Source organism: Dermacentor albipictus, chromosome 8 (assembly GCF_038994185.2).
Source record: "Dermacentor albipictus isolate Rhodes 1998 colony chromosome 8, USDA_Dalb.pri_finalv2, whole genome shotgun sequence".
Taxonomy (NCBI): Eukaryota; Metazoa; Arthropoda; class Arachnida; order Ixodida; family Ixodidae; genus Dermacentor; species Dermacentor albipictus.
In genome coordinates, this window is record NC_091828.1 from 108,241,338 (window position 1) to 108,261,862 (window position 20,525).

The following is a 20,525-nucleotide window of genomic DNA, read 5'->3' on the forward strand; positions in this document are numbered from 1 at the left end:
AAGAGTTGCAAGTATTGAATTCAGAGCATCCAGCACTTGCTTTGCACTTCACGGTGACGGAGTGTGCATGTTATTTCAGAGCATTCGAAGGGTATTCATCAGAGACAGGAGCATCATAACGACTTGCCGGTCTTCTTCGGGCAATTTGTCAGGAATCCGCCCTGCTCGCTCTACAGCCGTGCCCAGCTGTATCACTTGACGGGGCTCCGGCTCCGGCTGTCGGATCAGCTGCGGCATCGCTTCCGGTTGTGGCATCAGCTGCGGTATTGCCTCCGGCTGTGGAATCGGTTCTACCACCGACTGTGGCATTGGCTGCGGCATTGGCTGCGGCATCAGCTGTGGCTTCGGTTGTGACTTCCGCTGTTGTTCTGGCATTGGCTGTTGCCTTGTCAGATTTAGATTTAATTGCCTAAGGCTTAGGGGGCAGAGGAGGAGGTGTTGTCGAATGGGGCGTACTCTTCATAGAGGTATCAGCGTTCTTTGAAGTCCGGCAGTGTCGGGAGCCTCGCTTTCTTACGGCCGCAACAGCTTCCCGACGATACGAATGGTCTCTCGCCATCTGCTTGAAGATCGCCTTTTCCTTCATTTTGGGGCAGTCCTTCGAGGAAGAGTCATGGGATCCAAGGCAATTGGTGCATTTGAGAACCGTGGCTGCACAAAAGTCTGCTGCGTGAGGCTCGCTGCAGCGTGAGCAAACTCTCGTGTTCTCGCACACGGCACTCACGTGTCCCATTTGCGGCATTGCAGTGGCCTTGAGATGAATGGTCGCACAGGGTGTGTAAAGTGACCCACCTTGACGTGCGAAGGGAGAGTCTCGCCCTTGAATATAGTTTTCACACAGCGGGATATGCCGAGGCGTTACACATGTGTTATGGAGACGCCATCAACGGCAGGCTTCACTAGAATCGGCAAGTCGGCGCTGGAGATGGAGACGCCCACGTCGTAGATGACACCAGTAGTTGAACCAGTGTTCTGGTGGATGTACGAGCGGAACTTAACGCCACCAAGGTCTGTAACCTTAGTCAAATTTCTCAGCGTCAAAGTCAGCGTCTTAGTCAAATTTCTAAATAGTGCGGAGCAGATGTGGCCCTGTTGCTAGGCATTGCTGGCCCCAGGCATTTGTAATCTCTCGCGCGCATGCAGGTACTCAAATGAGCCTACGAAACCACGTACACATTCATGCAGTGAAAACGTAGAACTGAAGTAATTACGCGCGTGTTTGAGCACACTGTGTGCATGCGTTGTGCTTCAGCAACAAGACTTCTCAATGTGCGGGCGCTTTATCCCTAAATAACAGTAATTTTCTCTATTATTTTAGCGATAGCAACACGACATTATTAATGCGAATTACCGCCTGACGACGGAAAGCCTTCTATCAAAAACTGCTGCGCAGGCTTTGAATGAACTTTACCGCGATTTCTTCTGGTAGCGCGTTAGCCGTTGTCTTTTACGGCAGGGCCAGCATAGGTGGCGCCACTGTCAAGGGCTCGACAACCGGGGGTTCGGAGCGGAGGAGGAGCGAAGTAGTTTCCGCTAGTTTTGCAGATAGAGGGGAAGTTATGTTGACAGGCGTTTCGGCAGCGCCACCTGGGCACGCCGTCAGGCCACATTGTTCGTTCCCTGCTGCATGAGAGAGAGAAACAACTTTATTTGCCACTGCAGGGTTTGAAGTTAGGCCAGGTAGGCCAAGTGTGGCTCTCAGGTGGGGCCGACGTCTTGGGCCCACGAGACGAGTGCAAGCTGTGTTTTCTTGTCTGCTCTTGTCAGCAGCTGGTTCCAACCCTCGTCGGAGGCAGCTGGCACTCATGATTGTGGTGGAGGGTTACCCTCGCATCGCCAGAGAATGTGTGTACTAAGTGCGACCACGGAGTGTTCGCCTGCTCCATGAAAGCGAGCAATTTTTGGCCCATGCGTTGCGAAAACACTGTCTCGCATCTAGCGCGATTTATTTAACTGGCTGAAAAAACGTCGCAGGGCCCCTTTAGTGCGAGTTCAGACACAGAGTGAAGAAAGAAAAATAAACAAAGGATAAGGCATACATATTTGAATATACAAAAGAAAAAAAGTAAATGATAAGCTGTGTAATTGTAGGCACATTGACGCGTATCTAAGCCATTATATTACGTCTCGGCCGTGCATTCATCTACAGGATCTCCTCGAAGTCGCGATTCAGCGGCTTGGCGAGTCCTATGAACGTGGCCGTCGAACAATAGATGAAGCAGGGACCGTCTCGAACCAGCACGCCACCGGTTGGAGCGCCAGCCTGCTTCACCCACGTGATCCGCTTCTCGATGCCGTCGGTAGAGCTTCGGTAGTGAACGTGTACACACTTTATGCGAGGCTTCAGGCGATCACTGAACGCCAGCACGGACACCTCGGCGACATTGTCCAGTGACGTCACCGCCGACAGAAGGCACAGGTACTGCAGGCTGGCGATGCGGGAGATGTTTTCCTGGAACGGAACGATGCCCGCAGGAAATCACGTTATCTTAATAACTAACTCGTACATGCAAAATTTTATTAAGGGCGTAGATGTCTCTTTAACTAGCACTCTTACGCCGAAAATATGATGTGAGGGTATGAGTTATATAGACACATTCTTAATCCTTCCTTTAATGCTGGAAATTGTTTTACCGTGCGCGCATTTGCACTGGTTAGCTCATGACCTGAGGTAACCCGTTTTCCTGTAGTGTTATTTTCCGCTGTTTCAGCTCACGGAACGATACAACATGCGAGTGCAACAAAGGCGGGGCAGAGCCTGTAGGGCGTCTTCACAAAGAAATTTCAGTTGCCCTTATGTAAGCCCTCGATATCTTTTTATGCGGTAAGTGTTAAAGAGAAATTAAGCTTTGAGAAATTGTGCCAAGTACCCTAAAGCATTTGAAGGCAGCAAATATATTGCGTGTTATCGCAGGAACTTATGATATGGATTGATGGTCTGTTCTGAGCGAAACAGTTAGCACTGGGAAGGAGTTTTCTTTTTTTAGGTTCTTCCGCCGTTACAGGGCGACCGTGTCTTCTAGCGTAATTACATAGTTACCTTGAATTTATCGCAATAAAGATACGCAGCCGCAGTAAACATAATGCAGAAGTACCCTGTTGCCGATTAGTTCGTGCATACTGAACAAGTAATGCGCCGCGCAGAATCTTTTTTGTTGCCGCTTCTCGAGCGAAAGTGTGCGCATGTCGTGTTACAGTGGCCGCAAAACTATTGTACACGTTCCCGAATTTCCCGATTGTGCTAGCGATTACTTTACCTATATATTCGCTTCCTGTCGTTTCTAGCAGCTAAACAGTTCATATATCTTATTTTGCTTTAGCGCCAGCTGAATAAGACCAACAAAGGCACGTCTGAAACACACAGATCAGTGTCAGATGTGGCTTTCTGTTGTCCTTGTTGAGCTTGCGCTACAACTAAATAGATATGCCATACCAACAAGCTCCTACAGCTACACTCATCAACAAATGGTAGCACACGCTGTGTCCCGCCTCTCCCTCCAACATTTTTCATGTATATTGCCCACTACATAACGCGCTGAGTAAATAAGTAAACGAGGCAATTTTAATGCCTCGTTTAGAGTACACGTTTAGAGTACGGAACTATCCTTAAGTATGCTCGTGGCATTGAAAGCCCGTAGCTCAAACCCGACTCACCAGCAGACACGCCTCTCCGAAGGGCAGGGCATCGTGCCGAAGCACGAGACAACTCAGCGAGCTGTTTCTGGCGAGCAGTTGCCCCAAAGACGGGTAGTCTGTGAGCGAGTGACTAGGGCAATCTGATAGCCGCACTGAACCCGCTGGGCAGGCATCGACGAACCAATGGAAGACATGGACATGCACATCACTTAGTCAGCCTTGCAAGCGCATTGTGAAAGACGGGCACGTCTTCGTTCATTTCCAACATGTCGTCGTGATCAAGGAGGAACTCACCCTCGCAGATGGCGCACCGAACGAAGCTACCCCGCCTATCGAAGCGCACGTCCAGCTCTTTGAAGTCGGGGCAGTTCAGCGCCAGACGGCGCAGAGCTGACGGGCGGCGAAGCCCGCAAGGCGTCGCCGACAGGGATTGCAGATGCTCCAGCGAGCCGTCCTGGAGCAGTGCCGTCAAGTCGAGGTCCGGGCCGAAGTGGAACGCGCTTATGTTAAGCTCGACGACCTGCCGGAGCTTGGTCGATATGAGGTCGCGAAGACTGTCGCTGTAAGCGGCGCCTGCCGTCGCGTAAACGCCGTCGGAGGGCTGTGCCGGAAATAGCAGAAGACAGAGTTTGCACACGTTCGTCCAGAAGTGTTCAAGGCTGGCGAGGCGAATCCATTCCACTGTGGGGCCTTCTGCGTGAAGGACGGCAACCAGGACCAGCTGTTGCGGCAGAAGGAGGGGATCGCCGCAGCGGTCAACGAGATCTCGAAGTAGAACACAGTTCCACATGTTGCTCGACCTCCGGTAGGTAACGTTGGCGCAGACGGCCGCGTAGCTCGTGAACTCTAAGGGTTCGGGCGGCAGTTGTTGAAAGGAGGGTGGCACCTCGGAAGAAAACGCGAATGTTTGCAAACTCGCACACTGTTGGAAAATAACGTTACACTCCAGGAGTGCGTTCAAGAAGGTTCCCCGCACGAAATGAACACGCAGCTCGTCGATTTTCGGGCAGAAGCGGAGGAGAGCCGAGAGGAGCTTGAAGTTCCGGTGTCCACTCACTTCAGCGTACATGCGGCGGAGATTAAGAGCCCGGGCGTCTGGCATTTCCGAGGCGCGCTGCTGCAACTGCCTTATTTCCGACTCCACGTCCGTATCAGCCACGAGGGAGAACTCAACTTCCGCCAGATGCGGAAGCCGCTCCAGCATTAAACCGAGGAGGTCGCTCGGACGGAGCGGGCAGGCGACGCACCGCAAGGATTGGAGTCGCCTACATCTGCCGATGTGCGGAGGCAATACCTCGGGTTCGAGAAGAATGCAATTTGTGAGGTCCAATTCGCGGATGGCCTCTCCGCACCTCATAGTTCTTATCAGCTCGGCCAGTGCAGACGAACTTAGTCTGGGGCGCAGTCTCAGCGTCATTTCGGTGTTCCCGTGAGGTGTCTCGTTAGGGAAGCTGTTCACGCTCGTCGATTATAGAGGCTCGAGGGGTGCGGCCCAACGGACGGGTAAAGGCGACTGTGCTAACCGAGCGTTACGGGCGACTGTTCACACATGTTTGCTGCACACGTGATGCACTACGAGCGAGCAACGTGATGTCACGCGGGTGCGGTGGCGCTTTCATCGCTTCTAACGCATGCAAAGGAAATATGTCAGCGAGATTAGTGAAGGCGTGCGCTACTCGAAAGGTGCGTGCACGTGTTTGTTTTACACCTTTACTCGGCAAAGATTACTGTTCAAAGCGGCGAAGAGCGATTAAGAGTAGCGGAAGTGAGAAAGCTGTTCGCTCGTTTCACCCTCTTCCGCGTGCCTGCTTGTTCACGGCATAAACTTTAGATGGATGAACTCGCGGATGTGATGCACTACACGAGATAAGGTCTTATCGAAGCAATGCATGTGCGGCTGCAGTACACCGGACCCAGCTTCATGCGATATGGCGTGTAACGTTATAAGTTAGAGGCTATAGGTTACAGGTTACACTTACAGGTTACAGGCGGCACCCATGTTAACCCCTCAATCAGAAAATCGGGCTGATCGGGGCTGACGTGACCACGCGAGGTTTTTACATGAACTCAGTTGTGACAAGTGAACAGCGACGGCACGTAGCATCGTGCCGAGACATCAGGGCGCAGGAACTGGACTTCCGGTTTCCGCAGCCACCTGCAACAGCTTCAGTTTCATGGGTCGTGTCGTTATGATTAGGTCGAGTTCTTGTCTGCACAGCGCAAAAATCGCGACGCCCCACCGCTTCCGCGGAAGCATGAGCACCGGCTGCAGTCCCGACCAGCCCGCGTTTACATGCGCGCTGCAAACGGGTCGTGCTGGATCGACCTCGTGCAGTCGGGCCGACTATGCCCGACTCGACGCTCTTTCAGGCCGACCGGGCAGCGTTTGCACGAGCTCGACAGGCCAATTCCAGCCCGAGAAGCCGACTCGACCCGATTCTTCCGGGTACATGTAAAACGCCCCGATATATTAGTGCTTTGACGATCAAGCACGATATAGCGCCGGTGGTATTTCGTGCTTGAGCGCGTATTTTTATTGCTCAACGAAATACATGTTGAGAGCAATGTGACAGCGATAAGGTGATGTGAGAACTCACGACTGTTGTTTTTCGTTTGAGCACGGTGGCAATTGTACAGAGGTCACGAGAACAAAAACTGGTAGCAGCAAAATTAGACAAAAGATAAAGCGACGCAGATTTAAAACATGAACAGCTCACTAACTTCGTCAACACATGCGCTATTGACGTTCATGTTTTCGGAAAAGCGCGGCGTTCAAAAAATTCAGTGTTTTGAGAATTCATACTCATGGATCGCGTGTTTACGCATGTTTATATGTGGTGCAGCTTTGATGTGTTACTTATCTAATTCTGCGTGTTATCTAGCGCGCGAGATAACTTCACAGCTCTGGTGAGCGTGGTTCTCACGAGCCTGCCGTAAAACTCGATTTAAAAATAAATTTCGCTGTGTTGCGCGCCGTAGCCCCGATACAATCGTGAGGTATCCTGTAGTCGGAGGACTCCGGAATAATTTCGCCCACCTGGGTTTCTTTGAAATGCGCATTTCATGGTACACGAGCGTTTTCTTGCGTCTCGCTTCCCATACAGATCCCGCGGCCATGGCAGCAACATGCTATCCCGCACCCTCGAGCTTGGGAGCTCGTACAGCAATGCTCTTTGCTGTGCGGACATTTCTTAAATTTCTATGGCTTTTTCTTGTCCCCTCCGATAAGCTTTAAACCCCCCAAAATTGCCGTAGACGATCAATCCACTGGCAGTGGTCATCACACCTGGCTCTAGCAAGTAAAGCCTACCCCTTATCACAATCTGAGTAACTACCGACGAACTTTCAAATTTGTTGTAGACTTCTTTCAACCCAACAATGCGCTTTAGGCGCTCTCCCAGACGCAACAAAATTTGTAGAAGGCCCCGAACAATTATAGTAGCGTGGAAAAGGAATGTTCAAAGCTAGTACGCAAAACAAGAATTTTTTTAAAACAATTAGTCATGAAGTCATGACTGTGGCCATGCATGAATGTGTAGTTAGTAAATCAACAAATATTGAATGGTAGCTTACAATGTGCTTTCTGGTTTATACATGGTTTTCTAAAAACAAAGCATATATAATATGGATTTTATTTTTTACATAATTTCGAATACGTTAATGCGCTATGCTCAGGGGTTCGACATGTTCACTCTTCCCATGTGAAAAACTCTCTTTCAAAATACCAGACATATTTTCTTCAAATATTGATTTTCTCTTTTACCTATGCGCTTCCCCACTTCGTGGCCGAAGAGGTCGGAATTTCTACTTTGCAAAACCTAACCGACCACGCAGTTCAGTCTCATCATACCAAATTATTGCAATGAGCTTCATTTATGTATGAAAAAATTTTGTAGCAATGTTTAAGTTCCCGTCGATATTACTTCCTATACTCTAATACTCTAGTGCACCCTAAACTATGTGCTTTCACACCGTGGGAAGAGTGAGCTCCATAAAAATAGTCTATCAAATGAAAGGCGAAAAAGTTACTCACACTACTCAACCCTCTTCATTTGAGAGGTGCTTCGGACAGTGTTTGCCACCCCATAGAGACTGTAGTACATGAAGAACCGGTTGACAGTCATATGTCACCTTCTCAAGTTCTTCGCCGGAATGACCTGGGGAATGTCCACAAGCGCCATGCTCCAACTATGTAGGGTTCTTTCTCTCAGCTCCTTGCGGTACAGCTTGGCAGTTTTGACTACCGCAAATAAAACAAACCTACGTACTATTGAAAGCTTTCAGGCAGAGGAGCTCAGGATGTGTCCAGGTCTTCCTCGAAGTGCGTCAAGGGCGGCAACTATTGCAATCGCCAGAGAAGAGCTCATCAAGGCCCACATCACAGTTGAATCACTAAGCGGGCACGTAAGGCACCTTTCTCGCACTGCTTGCCCCCATCTAGCCTCTCTACATGCGGAGAGACCGCGTACCTCGTTCTGCGGAACGGTATCCGGACATCGTGAGGCAATAACATCTTGCTTCACACCTTCCGCGAGACCTTTGACTTCATATTGGTGTCTCATTCACACAAAGATCAACCTGACAATACCTGGCGTCCGAAAAATAGAATATATCTCATAAGCGGCTCTTATACAGCTTACCATACTTTTAATAAATGAGACGTATGGGTATCACATTCGCATGTACTCTGACGGCTCGGTTCGGCCGAAAAGCTGAACCGCAGCTGTCGCCATTCCAGCAAAAGCCACCACTGTCAATTTCAAAATGTCTCACTTGATAACATCGACGGCAGCACAACTCGGGGCGCTTAGGGTCGCAGTGCGCTTTGTTAATGAGGAACCAACACTCAAATGGCCGACTTTCTGCGGCTGAAAGACGCCACTACATTCTTTAATGTCAGCCTTGCGGTGCGGTTTGCTCGACCATTTGGTATTTGAAATCACAGTGGGCATACACCAGCTTAGAAAGAAAGGACATCAAATAGTGTATCAGAGGCTGCCAAGTCACTGCGGTATCATGCGCAAGGCATGTGCGGATCAAGCTGATAGTTCAGCTGACGCACAAGACGACTGCCTATCGATACCGGGGTTTAGGACTGATGCTGCAAGGGTGATCCGCCTAATTGCATGCCACTGCACTACATCAGAGTGGAATGAACCACATGAATGCACGCCCGTTTATACACCCTGGATCCAGCCTTAAGCACCGAGCTTCCACCAAGAGTTCCTTGAAGAGATGCGACCCTTTTGTGTAGGCGATATTTGGGCGTCTTGTTTTCCAATGCCTACTCGTTCCGCATAGGGATGGCCGACACCACCGCAAAGTGGCGATTGCACTGAAGCTGGAACGATTCGTCGTGTTCTTTGTCAGCGCCCGCCATACAGCGTGTCGAGACAACCGCTTTCTGTCGGGCTGAACCACTTGGACGACCAGCCTGTTCGGAAAAAAGGATTCTGAAACATCGACGCGACTTGAGATCGCATCAGAAGTGACCCCCTTTGCTCCTGATCTCCTCCGATTTCTCCCTTTCTCTTAACGTTTCCCCTAACATTTTACGGCGAAGCTGTATGCCTCCCCTGCAAGAAACTCCCCTGACGTGGGCCGAACCTGGAGACAGTGCAATACCGGCCCGACCCGCGGCGGAGGTGAGAGAGAGAGAGAGATAGCACTTTATTTACACCCGTCAGAGAGTATGGGTGATCGGGTGAGACGCAGCTCTCCCTATCACCGTCTACCTCCCCCCTAGACGTCGGCCGGAATCAGTTGGCTTCCGGCGGCGGCCTGGGCTTGACGGATGGCCTGGTTTTGGGCTTGCTCTTCCTGGCTATGGAGGGAGGATTCCCATGACTCTCTGTTTCCATGTAGGCCGTTTAGTGCTGGGCAAGCCCAAAGCATGTGATTTAGCGTTGCTATGCCTTCACAGTTTTTACATTTTGGAGAGTGCACCTCAGGATGCCATTTGTGCAGAATATACGGGTTTGGGAAGGTACCTGTCTGCAGTTTTCGCCATATTACCTCTTCCTGCTTTGTGAGAGATCTATGGGGGGGAGGCAGAGTTCTCCTCCCCATTCTGTAGTGTTCTAGAATTTCTCTGTATGTGGTTAACTCTCGCTTTTTGGACAGGAAGTAATCTGCCTGCGCTGGGGCCCGGTGTGTGAGTCCTCGGGCGACCTCATTGGCGATCTCGTTCCCTGTGAGTCCACTATGAGCGGGTGCCCATATTATCCTAATTAGGTCGTTAGGTACGTTCTCCTTGCCTGCTTGCAGAATTTTGCCGGCCTCTTTGGAAACCTTACCTTTGTCATAGGCTTTGATTGCAGTTTTAGAATCGGTGATGACTATTCTAGTTGATGGGTATGTGATTGCCAGGGCAATCGCCGCCATCTCTGCCTCATCTGGTGAAGAGTGTCGTACGCTACAGCTAGAGACTAGCTCGCCTTTGTCGCTCACTACTACTGCAGCATAATGCCCTTCTGGGTATTCTGCCGCATCGGTGTACACTACCCCTTGTTGTTGGAGGAGGGAGCTTTGGAGTCTTTGGACCCTGCTTCTCCTGCGTTCCTTGTTGTGTATGGGGTGCATGTTTCTTGGGATAGGGGTTATTCTTAACTTGTTAGCAATTTCTTTGGGAATGACGGTTATCCTATCACGTGATTCTGGGTTTTGATAGCCCAGGTTTCTGAGGATGGATCGGCCCGTTTTGCTGCCAGTTAGTCTGATATATTGTGCCGTGAGTTTCGCCTCGCACATTTCCTCTAGGGTGTTCGACACTCCTAGGTTCAGAATCATCTCGGTTGATGTGCATGCTGGTAAACCTAGTGCTGTTTTGACACCTTTCCTGATGAGAATGTCTACCTTGTCTCTCTCTGCTTTAGTTGTTTTTAAGTACGGGATAGCGTAGGTGATTCTGCTAATGATGAAAGAATGAACGAGCCTAAGTAGGCTTGCCTCTTTCATCCCCGCGTTTTTGTTTGCTATCCTCCTGAGAAGCCTGCATGTTTGGTTGGTCGTGGCTTCTAGTCGGTTAATTGTTTCGGTGTTTCTCCCATTTTGTTGTATCCACATACCCAGTATCCTGATCTTGTCCACCCTTGGTACCGGGGTGTTGTTGACCAGGAGCTGGATATTGACCTGCTGCTTGCCCATGATGAGCATCTCCGATTTTTCCGGCGAGCATTTTAGCCCTATGGGTCTCAGATAGCATTCCGTTTCCCATATTGCCCTTTGTAGGGTGCCTTCTATTTGGCCATCGCTCCCCCCTCTGTCGACCCAAAGGGTGAGGTCGTCAGCATAGAGTGTGTGGCAGAGGCCTTCTATCTTTCTGAGTCGTTCTGGCAGCCCGATCATTGCAATGTTGAACAGGGTAGGGGAGAGCACTGATCCCTGCGGTGTTCCCTTGTTGCCTAGCTTAATGTTTTTTCTTATTGTGCCCCCGATTTCTATGTTCACCGTTCGGTCCGTGAGGAAGCTTTTGATATAGTTGTATAGCTTGCTTCCAACATTTATGTGACTGAGGTGTGACAGGATCGCTCTGTGTTTGACGTTGTCAAATGCTTTGCTGACGTCCAGTCCGACTATGACTCTCGAGTCGCTAGTCTTCCGTTCCAATACTTGTTCTTTGAGTTGTAGCATGACGTCATTTGTGGACAGTTGTTGTCTGAAGCCAATCATGCTGTCTGGGTAGAGTTCCTTACTTTCCAAGTAATCGTTGAGCCTATTCTGTATGACGTGTTCCATGAGCTTGGCTACACAGGAGGTTAATGATATTGGCCTAAGGTTCTCAAGTCTGAGTTCCTTTCCTGATTTGGGGATGAGGACTAGATTTGCTGTCTTCCACTCCCCGGGTATCTCCCCCCGTTCCCAACACTTTTGAAAGAATGCTGTCAGTTGCTGGATGGAGTTGTCATCGAGGTTTCTAAGCATCTTATTGGTGACCCCATCTGGGCCAGCCGCGGTTTTTCCGCTGAGCCTGTTTAAGGCAGCTTGGACCTCTCTTAAGGTGATTGGTTGGTCCAGCTCTTCGTTGTTTTCGCCACTGTAGTCGGGCAATGTTTCGGTGTTTGTTTCTCCTATGTACCTGTCTTTAATCTGGTTTATCATATCCTCCTCCGACCCCTGGAAATTGTGGGTTAGTCGTTGCATTTTTCTCCTGGTCTCAGCTTTGGTGTTGTCTGGGTCTAAGAGGTGTCTCAATAGTTTCCAGGTGGTGACGGAGCTTAATTGACCGTCTAGTCTATCGCAGATGTCGTTCCAGTGTTGTCTATTTAGGGTTTGGGCATGGCTCTCAATTTCCTTGTTGAGAGCTGCTATTCTTCTTCTCAGGTTACGGTTGCCCCTTTTTTGGGCTAGCTCGGTTTCTGCTTCGTTTTTCTTCTGCCACAGCTGTCTCATGTGGCTATCAACCCAGTTTTGTTCCTCACCTAATTCTACTTCCTCCTCAGCCTCTTTGCACGCCCGCTTGATGCCATTGGTCCATTCAACTATGTCGGTGATCGCCCCACAATCCGCTCCATTGGCGCGGAAGGACTGCCAGTTGATAGATTTTAGGGGTTTTCTCTCCCGTTTGATGTTTACTCCGTTTTGGACAACGATCTCTATGATTCTGTGGTCACTGCCTAAGTTCTCTCTCGTGTTGTGCCAAGTAGCCTCAACGTCCGCTCCGATCATGGCCAGGTCGGGGGAGGTGTCGAATGACACGCTGTTCCCCTGCCTTGTCGGTGCGAGTGGATCGTTGAGGAGTGTTAAATTGCATTTTATCATAGCGTCCCATAATTCCCTTCCCTTTATCTGGGAGTGGTGGTATCCCCATGCTTGGTGGGGAGCATTAAAATCCCCTACTATTACGAGACGCTGCTTACCCTGTGCTAATGCTTGCGCTTTGGCAAAGAGCTCCCTGAAGCCACAGCCTTTCCTTAGTTTAGGAGAGCTGTAGACGTTTATGACTAGCAGGCTGCGTTCTTTCCGCCTCTGCGGTATAATCTCCGTTAACACATAGTCAATCTGCGTGCATCCTACCTCATGCTGTATGACGGTGATATTTCTCTTCACCAGGGTAGCAGTCTGAGTGTTTGGCGACTGGCCTGGGTATGTTTTGTATCCGCTGAGTTTAGCGTTTTTCCCACACTCTTGCAGCGCGATGATGTCGGGACCATCGCATCCCGCAAGGTAGGCTTGGAGAACGTTTCTTTTTTTTATAAAGCCCCTACAGTTCCATTGCCATATTGTGTTTGCCCTAGTGTTGAGTCTGGCCATGATTCAACCGCAGAAGGAGTTGGTTTTGCTGGTCTGCCAGTTGATCAAGTCGAGTTCCCATTGGGATGACTAGTTGGCTGAGCTGGGCTGAGAGTTGGTCTATCCTCTCCGCGTTACGCTGGGTAGCTATGGCCGCCTGCTGTACTACCTCTTTGAGTTGCTGCATGTCTACCTCAAGTTTTTCTGCCCTGCCCTCTGCGTTTTCAAGGCCCGAAGCGGTCTTTTTAACTCGCTTTTTCTTTGGTGGTGCAGATACCTCTTGCTCGGATTCGGACGACTTATCATCCATGGCATCCTGACGCGCTGCCGGTTTTCTAATGAGTTGAGCCTTGAGCTCAGTGTTCTCCCTTTGCAACTCGATAACGTGATTACGGAGCTCCTGCATCTGAGCTACTGTTTGCTCCTGGTAAAGTTTCCATTGCTCCTGTTGCTGTTTCATCATTTCGTGTTGTTGTTTCATTTGCTCTTTGAGCTCCCTCACTATGTCAGAGTCATGGGAATTCCCCGCTTCCCAGCCTACCTTTTTGATGGTTGTTGTCCCTTGCTTCTTTGGCGGGGTGGGGGTGGCCTGCTGTGGTAGCCTCGGAAAGGATGCTGACCGGCGGCGCTCCTTGCTCGTGGCCCGCGTCTTGCTAGCGTCCCGCCGGCTGCGATGCTCTGGTAGTTTCTTCTCCTCCTCCTCCTGTTGCTGCAGCTTCTCCCATTGTCGTTTCTTAACGATGTATGGTGTTCTGAAGATCCCCTTGCAGGTTCTGGCGCCAGTGGGGTGCGGTTGGCCGCACAGCTTGCAAGTGGGGTTGCAGTCGTGTCCCTCGCTTGGGTTGGGGATGCCGCAGCCTCTGCATTTCTCTTCCTTGCTCTCGCAAACGTCGGAACGGTGTCCCAGGTCTCCGCACTTATAGCATACGTCGTACTTTTTTTTGTACAAATAACAGTTCAGGATGGCACCTAGACATTTGATTTTCCTCGGTACCTCCTTGGTGGCGAATGTGAGCATGATGGTCTTGCTCTGTCCTAGTCGCCTGATCTCCAGCACCTTGGGGTTCTCCTCATGTTCTGCTATCCCCTGCGTGATCTTTTGCAGTGATGTCTTTAGTCCTATTCCGTGGATGACGCCTCTCGAGAAGTCGTCGGGTACTGCCAGGTGAACGGTTACTTCGTGCACTTTTCCTTCAATCACCAGGTTTGTGAGGCGTAGGAGCTTGTCTCTTGCCTCCGTGCTGGGGGTGAAGAAGACCAAAATTCCTTGCTTCTCGTTCTTGACGAGCTGGCACGCCTTGTTCCATTCAATCTTCGCAGTTACATGTATGGCTTCGGTCAGGGTTGGTCCATCGTACTGTTTGACTACCATGCCTCCCTTGGGGCGGAAAATGATTCTCCATCCATTTTCGGGAAGCTTGACTTGGTTCGAGGCGATCGATTTCTCCGCTTGCTGTCTGCCGTCGCGCTTCGCTGATGGTGGTGGGGCGTCTTCTGAGACGCGCTTGGCTTTCCGTGCCCATTTCTCCTCGAGGTTGCATTTGTTGAGTACTGTGATCCAATCCGGGGCGTCGAGCTCGCCCTGTTCGGCGCTGCGACCTTCCACGGTGATATTCATTCCTTCTGTTGGCTGCCGCACCGCTGACGCGGCGGCACCGGGGGCTTCGGTAAGCCTTAGCCCACGTTAGGCCTAGTGGCCGGCGTTCGTGTTAGCGCGTCGGCACCACGGCTGGCAGACGTGTGGCTCTAAGGTGGCGAAAAATCCACTTACGGACCAAACGCTGGTGTCCGCAGAGTCCTCGCAGCTTCCGATTGATGATTTTAACCAGCTCTGGTCGATCCGTCAACATTTGCCGCTAGAAATGGTGAAGCAGGCGTTAAGCACACCCCATACGCGGGCCGATACCTAATATAGTGCAATGTCGGGCCGACCCGCGCTGGAGGTGAAACAGGCGTTAAACACTCCCCATACACGGGCCAATCCCGAAGATAGTGCAATACCGGCCCATCCTGCGGCGAAGGTGAAGGAGGCGCTAAGCAGTCCCCCTTCCAGGGCCTATCCATGAAATAGTGCAATACCAGCCCGACCCGCAGCGGAGGTGAAGCAGGTGTTAAGAACCCCTCATACGTTGGCCGATCCCGAAGATGGTGCAGTACACGCCCGTGCCGCGGCGGAAGTGAAGCAGGCATTAAGCACTCCCTATACATTGGCCGATACCTAAGATAGTGCAACACCGGAACAACCCACGGCGCAGGTGAAGCAGGCGTTATCCCTCCGCATACGTGGGCCGATCCCGAAGATAGTGAAATTCCGGACCGACCCGCGGCGGAGGGGCAGTTCGCCATTAAGGGGCCCACATACACAGCTAGGCTGGTCATCCTTTTTCAAAGAATGGAAGGGCACCGAAATGTTTTTTAGCTCCGTTGCTCTTCGCGCGGTCCTTGGCTTGTTCTCGAGCTTCTTTGTTTCCATCCAAGTTTCTGGCCCATATCTTAGCGCTTGTAGAATGCAATGGTTGTGCACTTTTCTTTTCAACGACAGTGGTAAGTTAAATATTTGTTCAGTATGAGAACGAATGGCTTGTTTACGTTATTTGATACATGTTATGACTGTAATATATTGGGCTCCGGTCACCTGAGAAAATCGTAAATGATAAGCTTGTGTTACACAAAGGAAAGTATTCACTCACGTCTTGACCAGCGTGATAATGACTAATGGAAAAAACAGGAATAGCAAATCACCTGATACATTTAATAGAGTATAGTGCTCATCAAACGGGAGTTGAGGGCAATGCTACATCATCATACCATACATCACCGCACGTCGTTCTGATGGTGTCGAGCAATGGTGAGATTGTGCATATAACAAATTTCTATGTCTATTTTGAGAGAACCAATATGTAGCAAAGTCTGTGGTGCAGCGTGGAGCAGGACAAGGGAGAAAGAACAACAACGACAACCTCTTGTCCTCGTTGTTCGGTGCCCCTTGTCTGTATCACATAGTCATATGGTAATCCCTCTAGCCCAAACCATCCCCCTAAGTTAGAATTTGTGGGTTTCCTAAGGCAAGCCATTTTTACTCAACGGCAGATAACTATTGTGACATCTTTCATGTGTTGGTCCAGGAATTGGATCGTTTCCGCAAGAACGGCGTTTCTCCTGCACCGGAATGATTCAGAAGAGGGTCCGCTTGAATCTGTCTCCCTCTAGACTGCAAGAGCAGTGGTAGTCCTCGTATGCCTATAGTGATCGACAACTTCGAATAGTGAAGTCTCGAGTCGAATACGATGTGAATAGTTAGGACTCTTCCAATCGTATGGGATGGCTTGTACTGACGTCCGCCTAGCCGCCATATTGGAATGACGGCATGGCGGGAAGCTGCGCGCGTGGCGGCACGTAGGAATTTAGAATAATCATATGCACACTCCAAATTTTCGGTGATGCGGTTCTGCGGCTAACAATTCAATTCCCTGCGGTGTACGTGGAAAGTTCTGATTAATTGTTTTTTTGACGAACATCCCTGGAAGGGAACGTGCGTGTCTCCGCAATGGATAAAAACGTACTCTATCAACTCTACTCTTCGGCCGAGTGCACTGCGCAACCTCTTGAACACAGTGTTCGCGCTGGGCATGCAGCTTTGCTTCCTGCTCTACTGCATTTACCACAGCGCTTTCGTGCATCGCCTTCGAGATGCGCCACCCGATCTCGGAGGTCGTGCTTCGCGCTTTCGGGCTATCCGACACCGGCAAGCCCGATACCGAGGGATCTGCGTACCGACGTTTCCGCAGCGCCACCTTAGCATTCTGCCTCGCCCATTGTACGTTGCCCGCAGCAAATGACATTTGAGAAAACAAGAGAAATTAGCAAGTTTTCAGCACCAAGTGTCAGCTTTAGAGGGCTGACCCATTTAGGATTCTTTGAGCGCGGTCAAGAGTGGCACCCTTGATAGCCACGCAGGTACACAGTTTCAGTTTTTTCAGTTTCAGTTTATTGAGCGTTTGAAAGGTTTTACAGAAGTAACTCTAGGAGGTCCCATAGTCAAAGACTGAGGAGGGACCTCCAACAAAAAACACTTCGAAAAAGTTTACTTAATGCGGTTAACAACAGCAGTAGCAATCCTAGGAACAGAAAGTATTAACAAAGTCGAGTCATAGTAATAACAACGAAGTATAAACACGAAAAGCAGATCCAAGGATCAATCTTGTGCAATCTTGTGCAATCTTGTGCAATCTTGTGCAATCTTGGGCAATCTTGGGCAATCTTGGGCAATCTTGGGCAATCTTGGGCAATCTTGGGCTTTCTTAATTTCCACAAATCTCGACATGCATTCTCGGAAAAGCATTCGTGCAGGCCGAGCAACCCAATCGCAGTGACTCCACGCCATACGAGCGCGCCGTAGACAGTGAAGGCCAACTAGCATAATAAGGTCAAACGGCAGTCCATCATCGTTTTCTATGTTAAATATTTAATGCCCTGTGGATCTAAAGGAAAGCCGTTTTTTATAGTCATCTACAGTGCATACCAAAAGAAGACACCCGCCCAACAATCTAGAAATACATGATCAATAGTTTCTGGTTTCCTATAGATCAAGCAATGCGAGCCCCAGGGTAAGAAAAAACCATGACCTCTTAAAAAGGTTTTGACATTCAACGTACCCGTGTGAAGCTTAAAAAAGAAAGACTTGGTCTCTGGCGTTACTTGCATTCTTTTCACCCTCTTAAGCACGTCTTGCCCATGGCCTCCACTGTATGTGGCCCTGTAGATTGGCACAGGGAGAACTACATCGCATACAGCTTTGTACAATGTTTTACGTTTCACTGAAAAAAGGTAGTTATTTGAAGATCTAACGGACAAAAACCGTACACCTCAAATAACGTCTTTAAGAAATCCACAAACAGGACCGCTCATATTGTCTGTACAGACTACGTAGCCGGGTAACGCGCTCCTTAGCCTCACTTGGCACACCGTGCGCAAGGAAGGATCGCTTAACTCGCGGAAAAATAAAAACCGGTTTACGACCTGTCGTATAAATAGCTGCGTCTGTAATTCACCTGAACAAATTCGTTGGACTGCATACTTCCCAATTCGAAGCCCACACAAATATTGCGAACACTCTTTGCAACTTCTGTATATTTACCCTTGAACAATGCAATACCTGCATTACATACCATAGTTTTGCGACAAAAAATAGATTGCAAACATTAGCTCTTGCAAACATTGAAAGATGTCCACGGTTCCAATGTCCACCTTTCCTTGTCATTTGTTGTTTCATATAAAAGTACAAGTAAAAAAGAAAAACGTTCCCCGCCGCATGAAAGCGAGCATATTTGGCTCATGCGGCAGGAAACATTGTCTCTCGTACAGCGCGATTTACTTAACGGGCTCAAAAAGCATTGCAGGGTCCCTTTAGCGCGAATTCAGACACTCGGTGTGATAAAAAAATAAGCAAGAAATAAGGCATGCTTACTCTAAGATACGTATGAAAAAAAATCAAATGATAAGCTGTATCACTGTAGGCACATTTACGCGTATATATGAGACATTATTACGTCTCGACCGTGCCTTCAATAAATGATCTCTTTGAAGTCACGGTTCAACGGCTTGGCGAGTCCTATGAACGTAGCCGTCGAACAATGGAGGAAGCAGGGACCGTCTCGAACCAGGACGCCACCGGTTGGAGTGCCACCCCGCCTAATCCACGTGATCCGCTTCTCGGTGCCGTCTGTAGAGTTTCGGTAGTGAACGTGCACGCCCTTTATGCGAGGCTTCAGGCGGTAACTGAACGCCAGCAGGGACACCTCGGCGTCATTGTCCAGTAATGGCGCCGCTGACAGAAGGCACAGGTACTGCAGGCCGGCGATGCGGGAGATGTTTTCCTGGAACGGAACGATGCCCACAGGAAATTATATTCTTAAATAATTTAGATCTGCAGACATTTAGTAAGGGCGCAAGTGCCTTTATGTCACACTCTTACGGCGAAAAAAATCATGCAAGGGTCTGAGTCAGAGGCATGTACATGCTTAATCCTTTCTTTTTGGGTGCTAATTATTTTACAATACACGCATTTGGGCTTGTTAGTTCATGACCTGAGCAGATGTATCAGAAAATAACAAGATGTGTGTCATTACCCTTTTTTTTCCTTTAGTACTGCGCTGTGTCAGCTCCAGAAACGATGCAACATGCGAGTGCACCAAGGGAAGGCCTGAGCTTAGGACGTCTTCCCGAAGCAATTTCCGTTGCCCGTATCTAAGCCTTTGATTTCCTTGTTGGGGTAAACCTTATCAAGGGAAATTAGGTTGTCAGAAATTGTGCTAAACACCGAAAGGATTTGAAAGGAACAAATCGGTTGTGTGTTACTGCAGGAACTTATGGTTGCGATCGGTTGCCTGTTCTGAGCTAAACAACTAGCTCTGGGAAGCATTACTTTTTTATCATTTCAGTGTCCGTTACCGTAATAATATAGTTACCTTGAGCATTTATCTTAAGAAAGATACGCAACCGCAGTGAACATAATCCAGAAGTACTTTCTTGCGGGCTAGTTGGTTCATACAGAACAACTAATGCACTGCGCAGAATCTGTTTTTCATTTTTTCCCTTTTGAAAGGAAATTGTGCGCATGTCGTGTCAAAGTGGTTGCAAAACTCTTGTCGATGTTTGCGCATTTCCGGGTAGCACAAGCTGAACAAATACAACAGAAAGGGACATCGGACTCACACAGGGCTGTGCGCGTCAGATGTGCTTTTCTGTTCTCTTTGTTCAGCTTGCGCTACAACAAAATAAGATATGTCATAACAACGTACCCCTGTAGCTATCCTAATCGACAAGTGTTAGTTTGTGCACTATCCTACCTCTCCTGCCGCCATTTTTCACGTGTTCTGCGCAGCACGTAACTCACTGGGGAAATGAATAAACGAGGAAATTTCAGTTCCTGCGCCATTCGACACGTTTAGAGCACGGAACCATCCTTCAATATGCTCGTGGCACTGAAAGCACGTAGCGGAAACCCGACTCACCCGTAGACACGCCTCGCCGAAGGGCAGGGCATCGTGGCGAAGCACGAGACAAATCAGCGAGCTGTTTCTGGCGAGCAGGTAACCTAAAGACGGGTAGTCAGGGATCGACGGATTGGGGCAGTCTGACAGCCGCACCGAAACCGCTGGACAGGTCTGGATGAACCAAAGGGCGATACGGCCATGCACGTCATTCAGAGTCAGCCTGACAAACGCATTGTGAAACACGGGGGCCCCGTCTTGCATTTGCGGGATGTCTTCGGGATTGAGGAAGAAGTCACCCTCGCAGACGGCGCACCGAACGAAGCTGCCCCTCCTATCTATGCGCACGTCCAGTTCTTTGAAGTCGGGACAGTTTTGCGCCAGACGGCGAAGAGCTGCAGGGCGGCGAAGGCCGCAGGGGGTCGCGGAGAGGGATCGCAGATGCCGCAGCGAGCCGTCCTGGAGCAGTGCCGTCAAGTCAAGGTCGGGGCCGATGTGGAATGCGCTTATGTTAAGCTCGACTAGTTGCTTGAGCTTGACGGCGATGAAGTCGCGAAGACTGTCGCCATACTCGGCGCCAGCCGTCGCGTAGACACCATCGGAGGGCTGTGCCGGAAATAGCAGAAGGCAGAGTTGTCGCACGTTCGTCCGGAAGTGTCCAAAGCC

General features: G+C 49.8%; 2 protein-coding genes across 2 annotated transcripts; both read right to left on the minus strand.

Annotated features, from left to right (window-relative positions):
* Window positions 1-1,628: 1,628 nt before the first annotated feature.
* On the minus strand, window positions 1,629-5,309 carry LOC139048994 (uncharacterized). Its single transcript, XM_070524010.1, has 3 exons — window positions 3,931-5,309; window positions 3,655-3,797; window positions 1,629-2,452 (listed from the first exon to the last, which is right to left on the minus strand). The coding sequence occupies exons 1-3, from the start codon at window positions 5,051-5,053 to the stop codon at window positions 2,144-2,146; spliced, it is 1,575 nt and encodes a 524-aa protein (XP_070380111.1). The 5' UTR covers window positions 5,054-5,309; the 3' UTR covers window positions 1,629-2,143.
* A 12,906-nt stretch (window positions 5,310-18,215) lies between these two features.
* LOC139049031 (uncharacterized) lies at window positions 18,216-20,147 on the minus strand. The gene is made up of 2 exons (XM_070524057.1): window positions 19,881-20,147; window positions 18,216-18,743 (listed from the first exon to the last, which is right to left on the minus strand). The coding sequence occupies exons 1-2, from the start codon at window positions 20,121-20,123 to the stop codon at window positions 18,432-18,434; spliced, it is 555 nt and encodes a 184-aa protein (XP_070380158.1). The 5' UTR covers window positions 20,124-20,147; the 3' UTR covers window positions 18,216-18,431.
* Between the last annotated feature and the right edge of the window lie 378 nt (window positions 20,148-20,525).

What these genes read in the sequence shown, in the direction of transcription:
- LOC139048994 (XM_070524010.1), bottom strand. Translation starts at nt 5,053, where the DNA reads ATGACGCTGAGACTGCGCCCCAGACTAAGTTCGTCTGCACTGGCCGAG. An exon ending in TCGGTGCGCCATCTGCGAGG is followed by an intron (nt 3,798 to 3,930) that starts GTGAGTTCCTCC and finishes ATGCCTGCCCAG; the next exon opens with CGGGTTCAGTGCGGCTATCA. An exon ending in TCGGAGAGGCGTGTCTGCTG is followed by an intron (nt 2,453 to 3,654) that starts GTGAGTCGGGTT and finishes GTTCCGTTCCAG; the next exon opens with GAAAACATCTCCCGCATCGC.
- LOC139049031 (XM_070524057.1), bottom strand. Translation starts at nt 20,123, where the DNA reads ATGCAAGACGGGGCCCCCGTGTTTCACAATGCGTTTGTCAGGCTGACT. An exon ending in TCGGCGAGGCGTGTCTACGG is followed by an intron (nt 18,744 to 19,880) that starts GTGAGTCGGGTT and finishes GTTCCGTTCCAG; the next exon opens with GAAAACATCTCCCGCATCGC.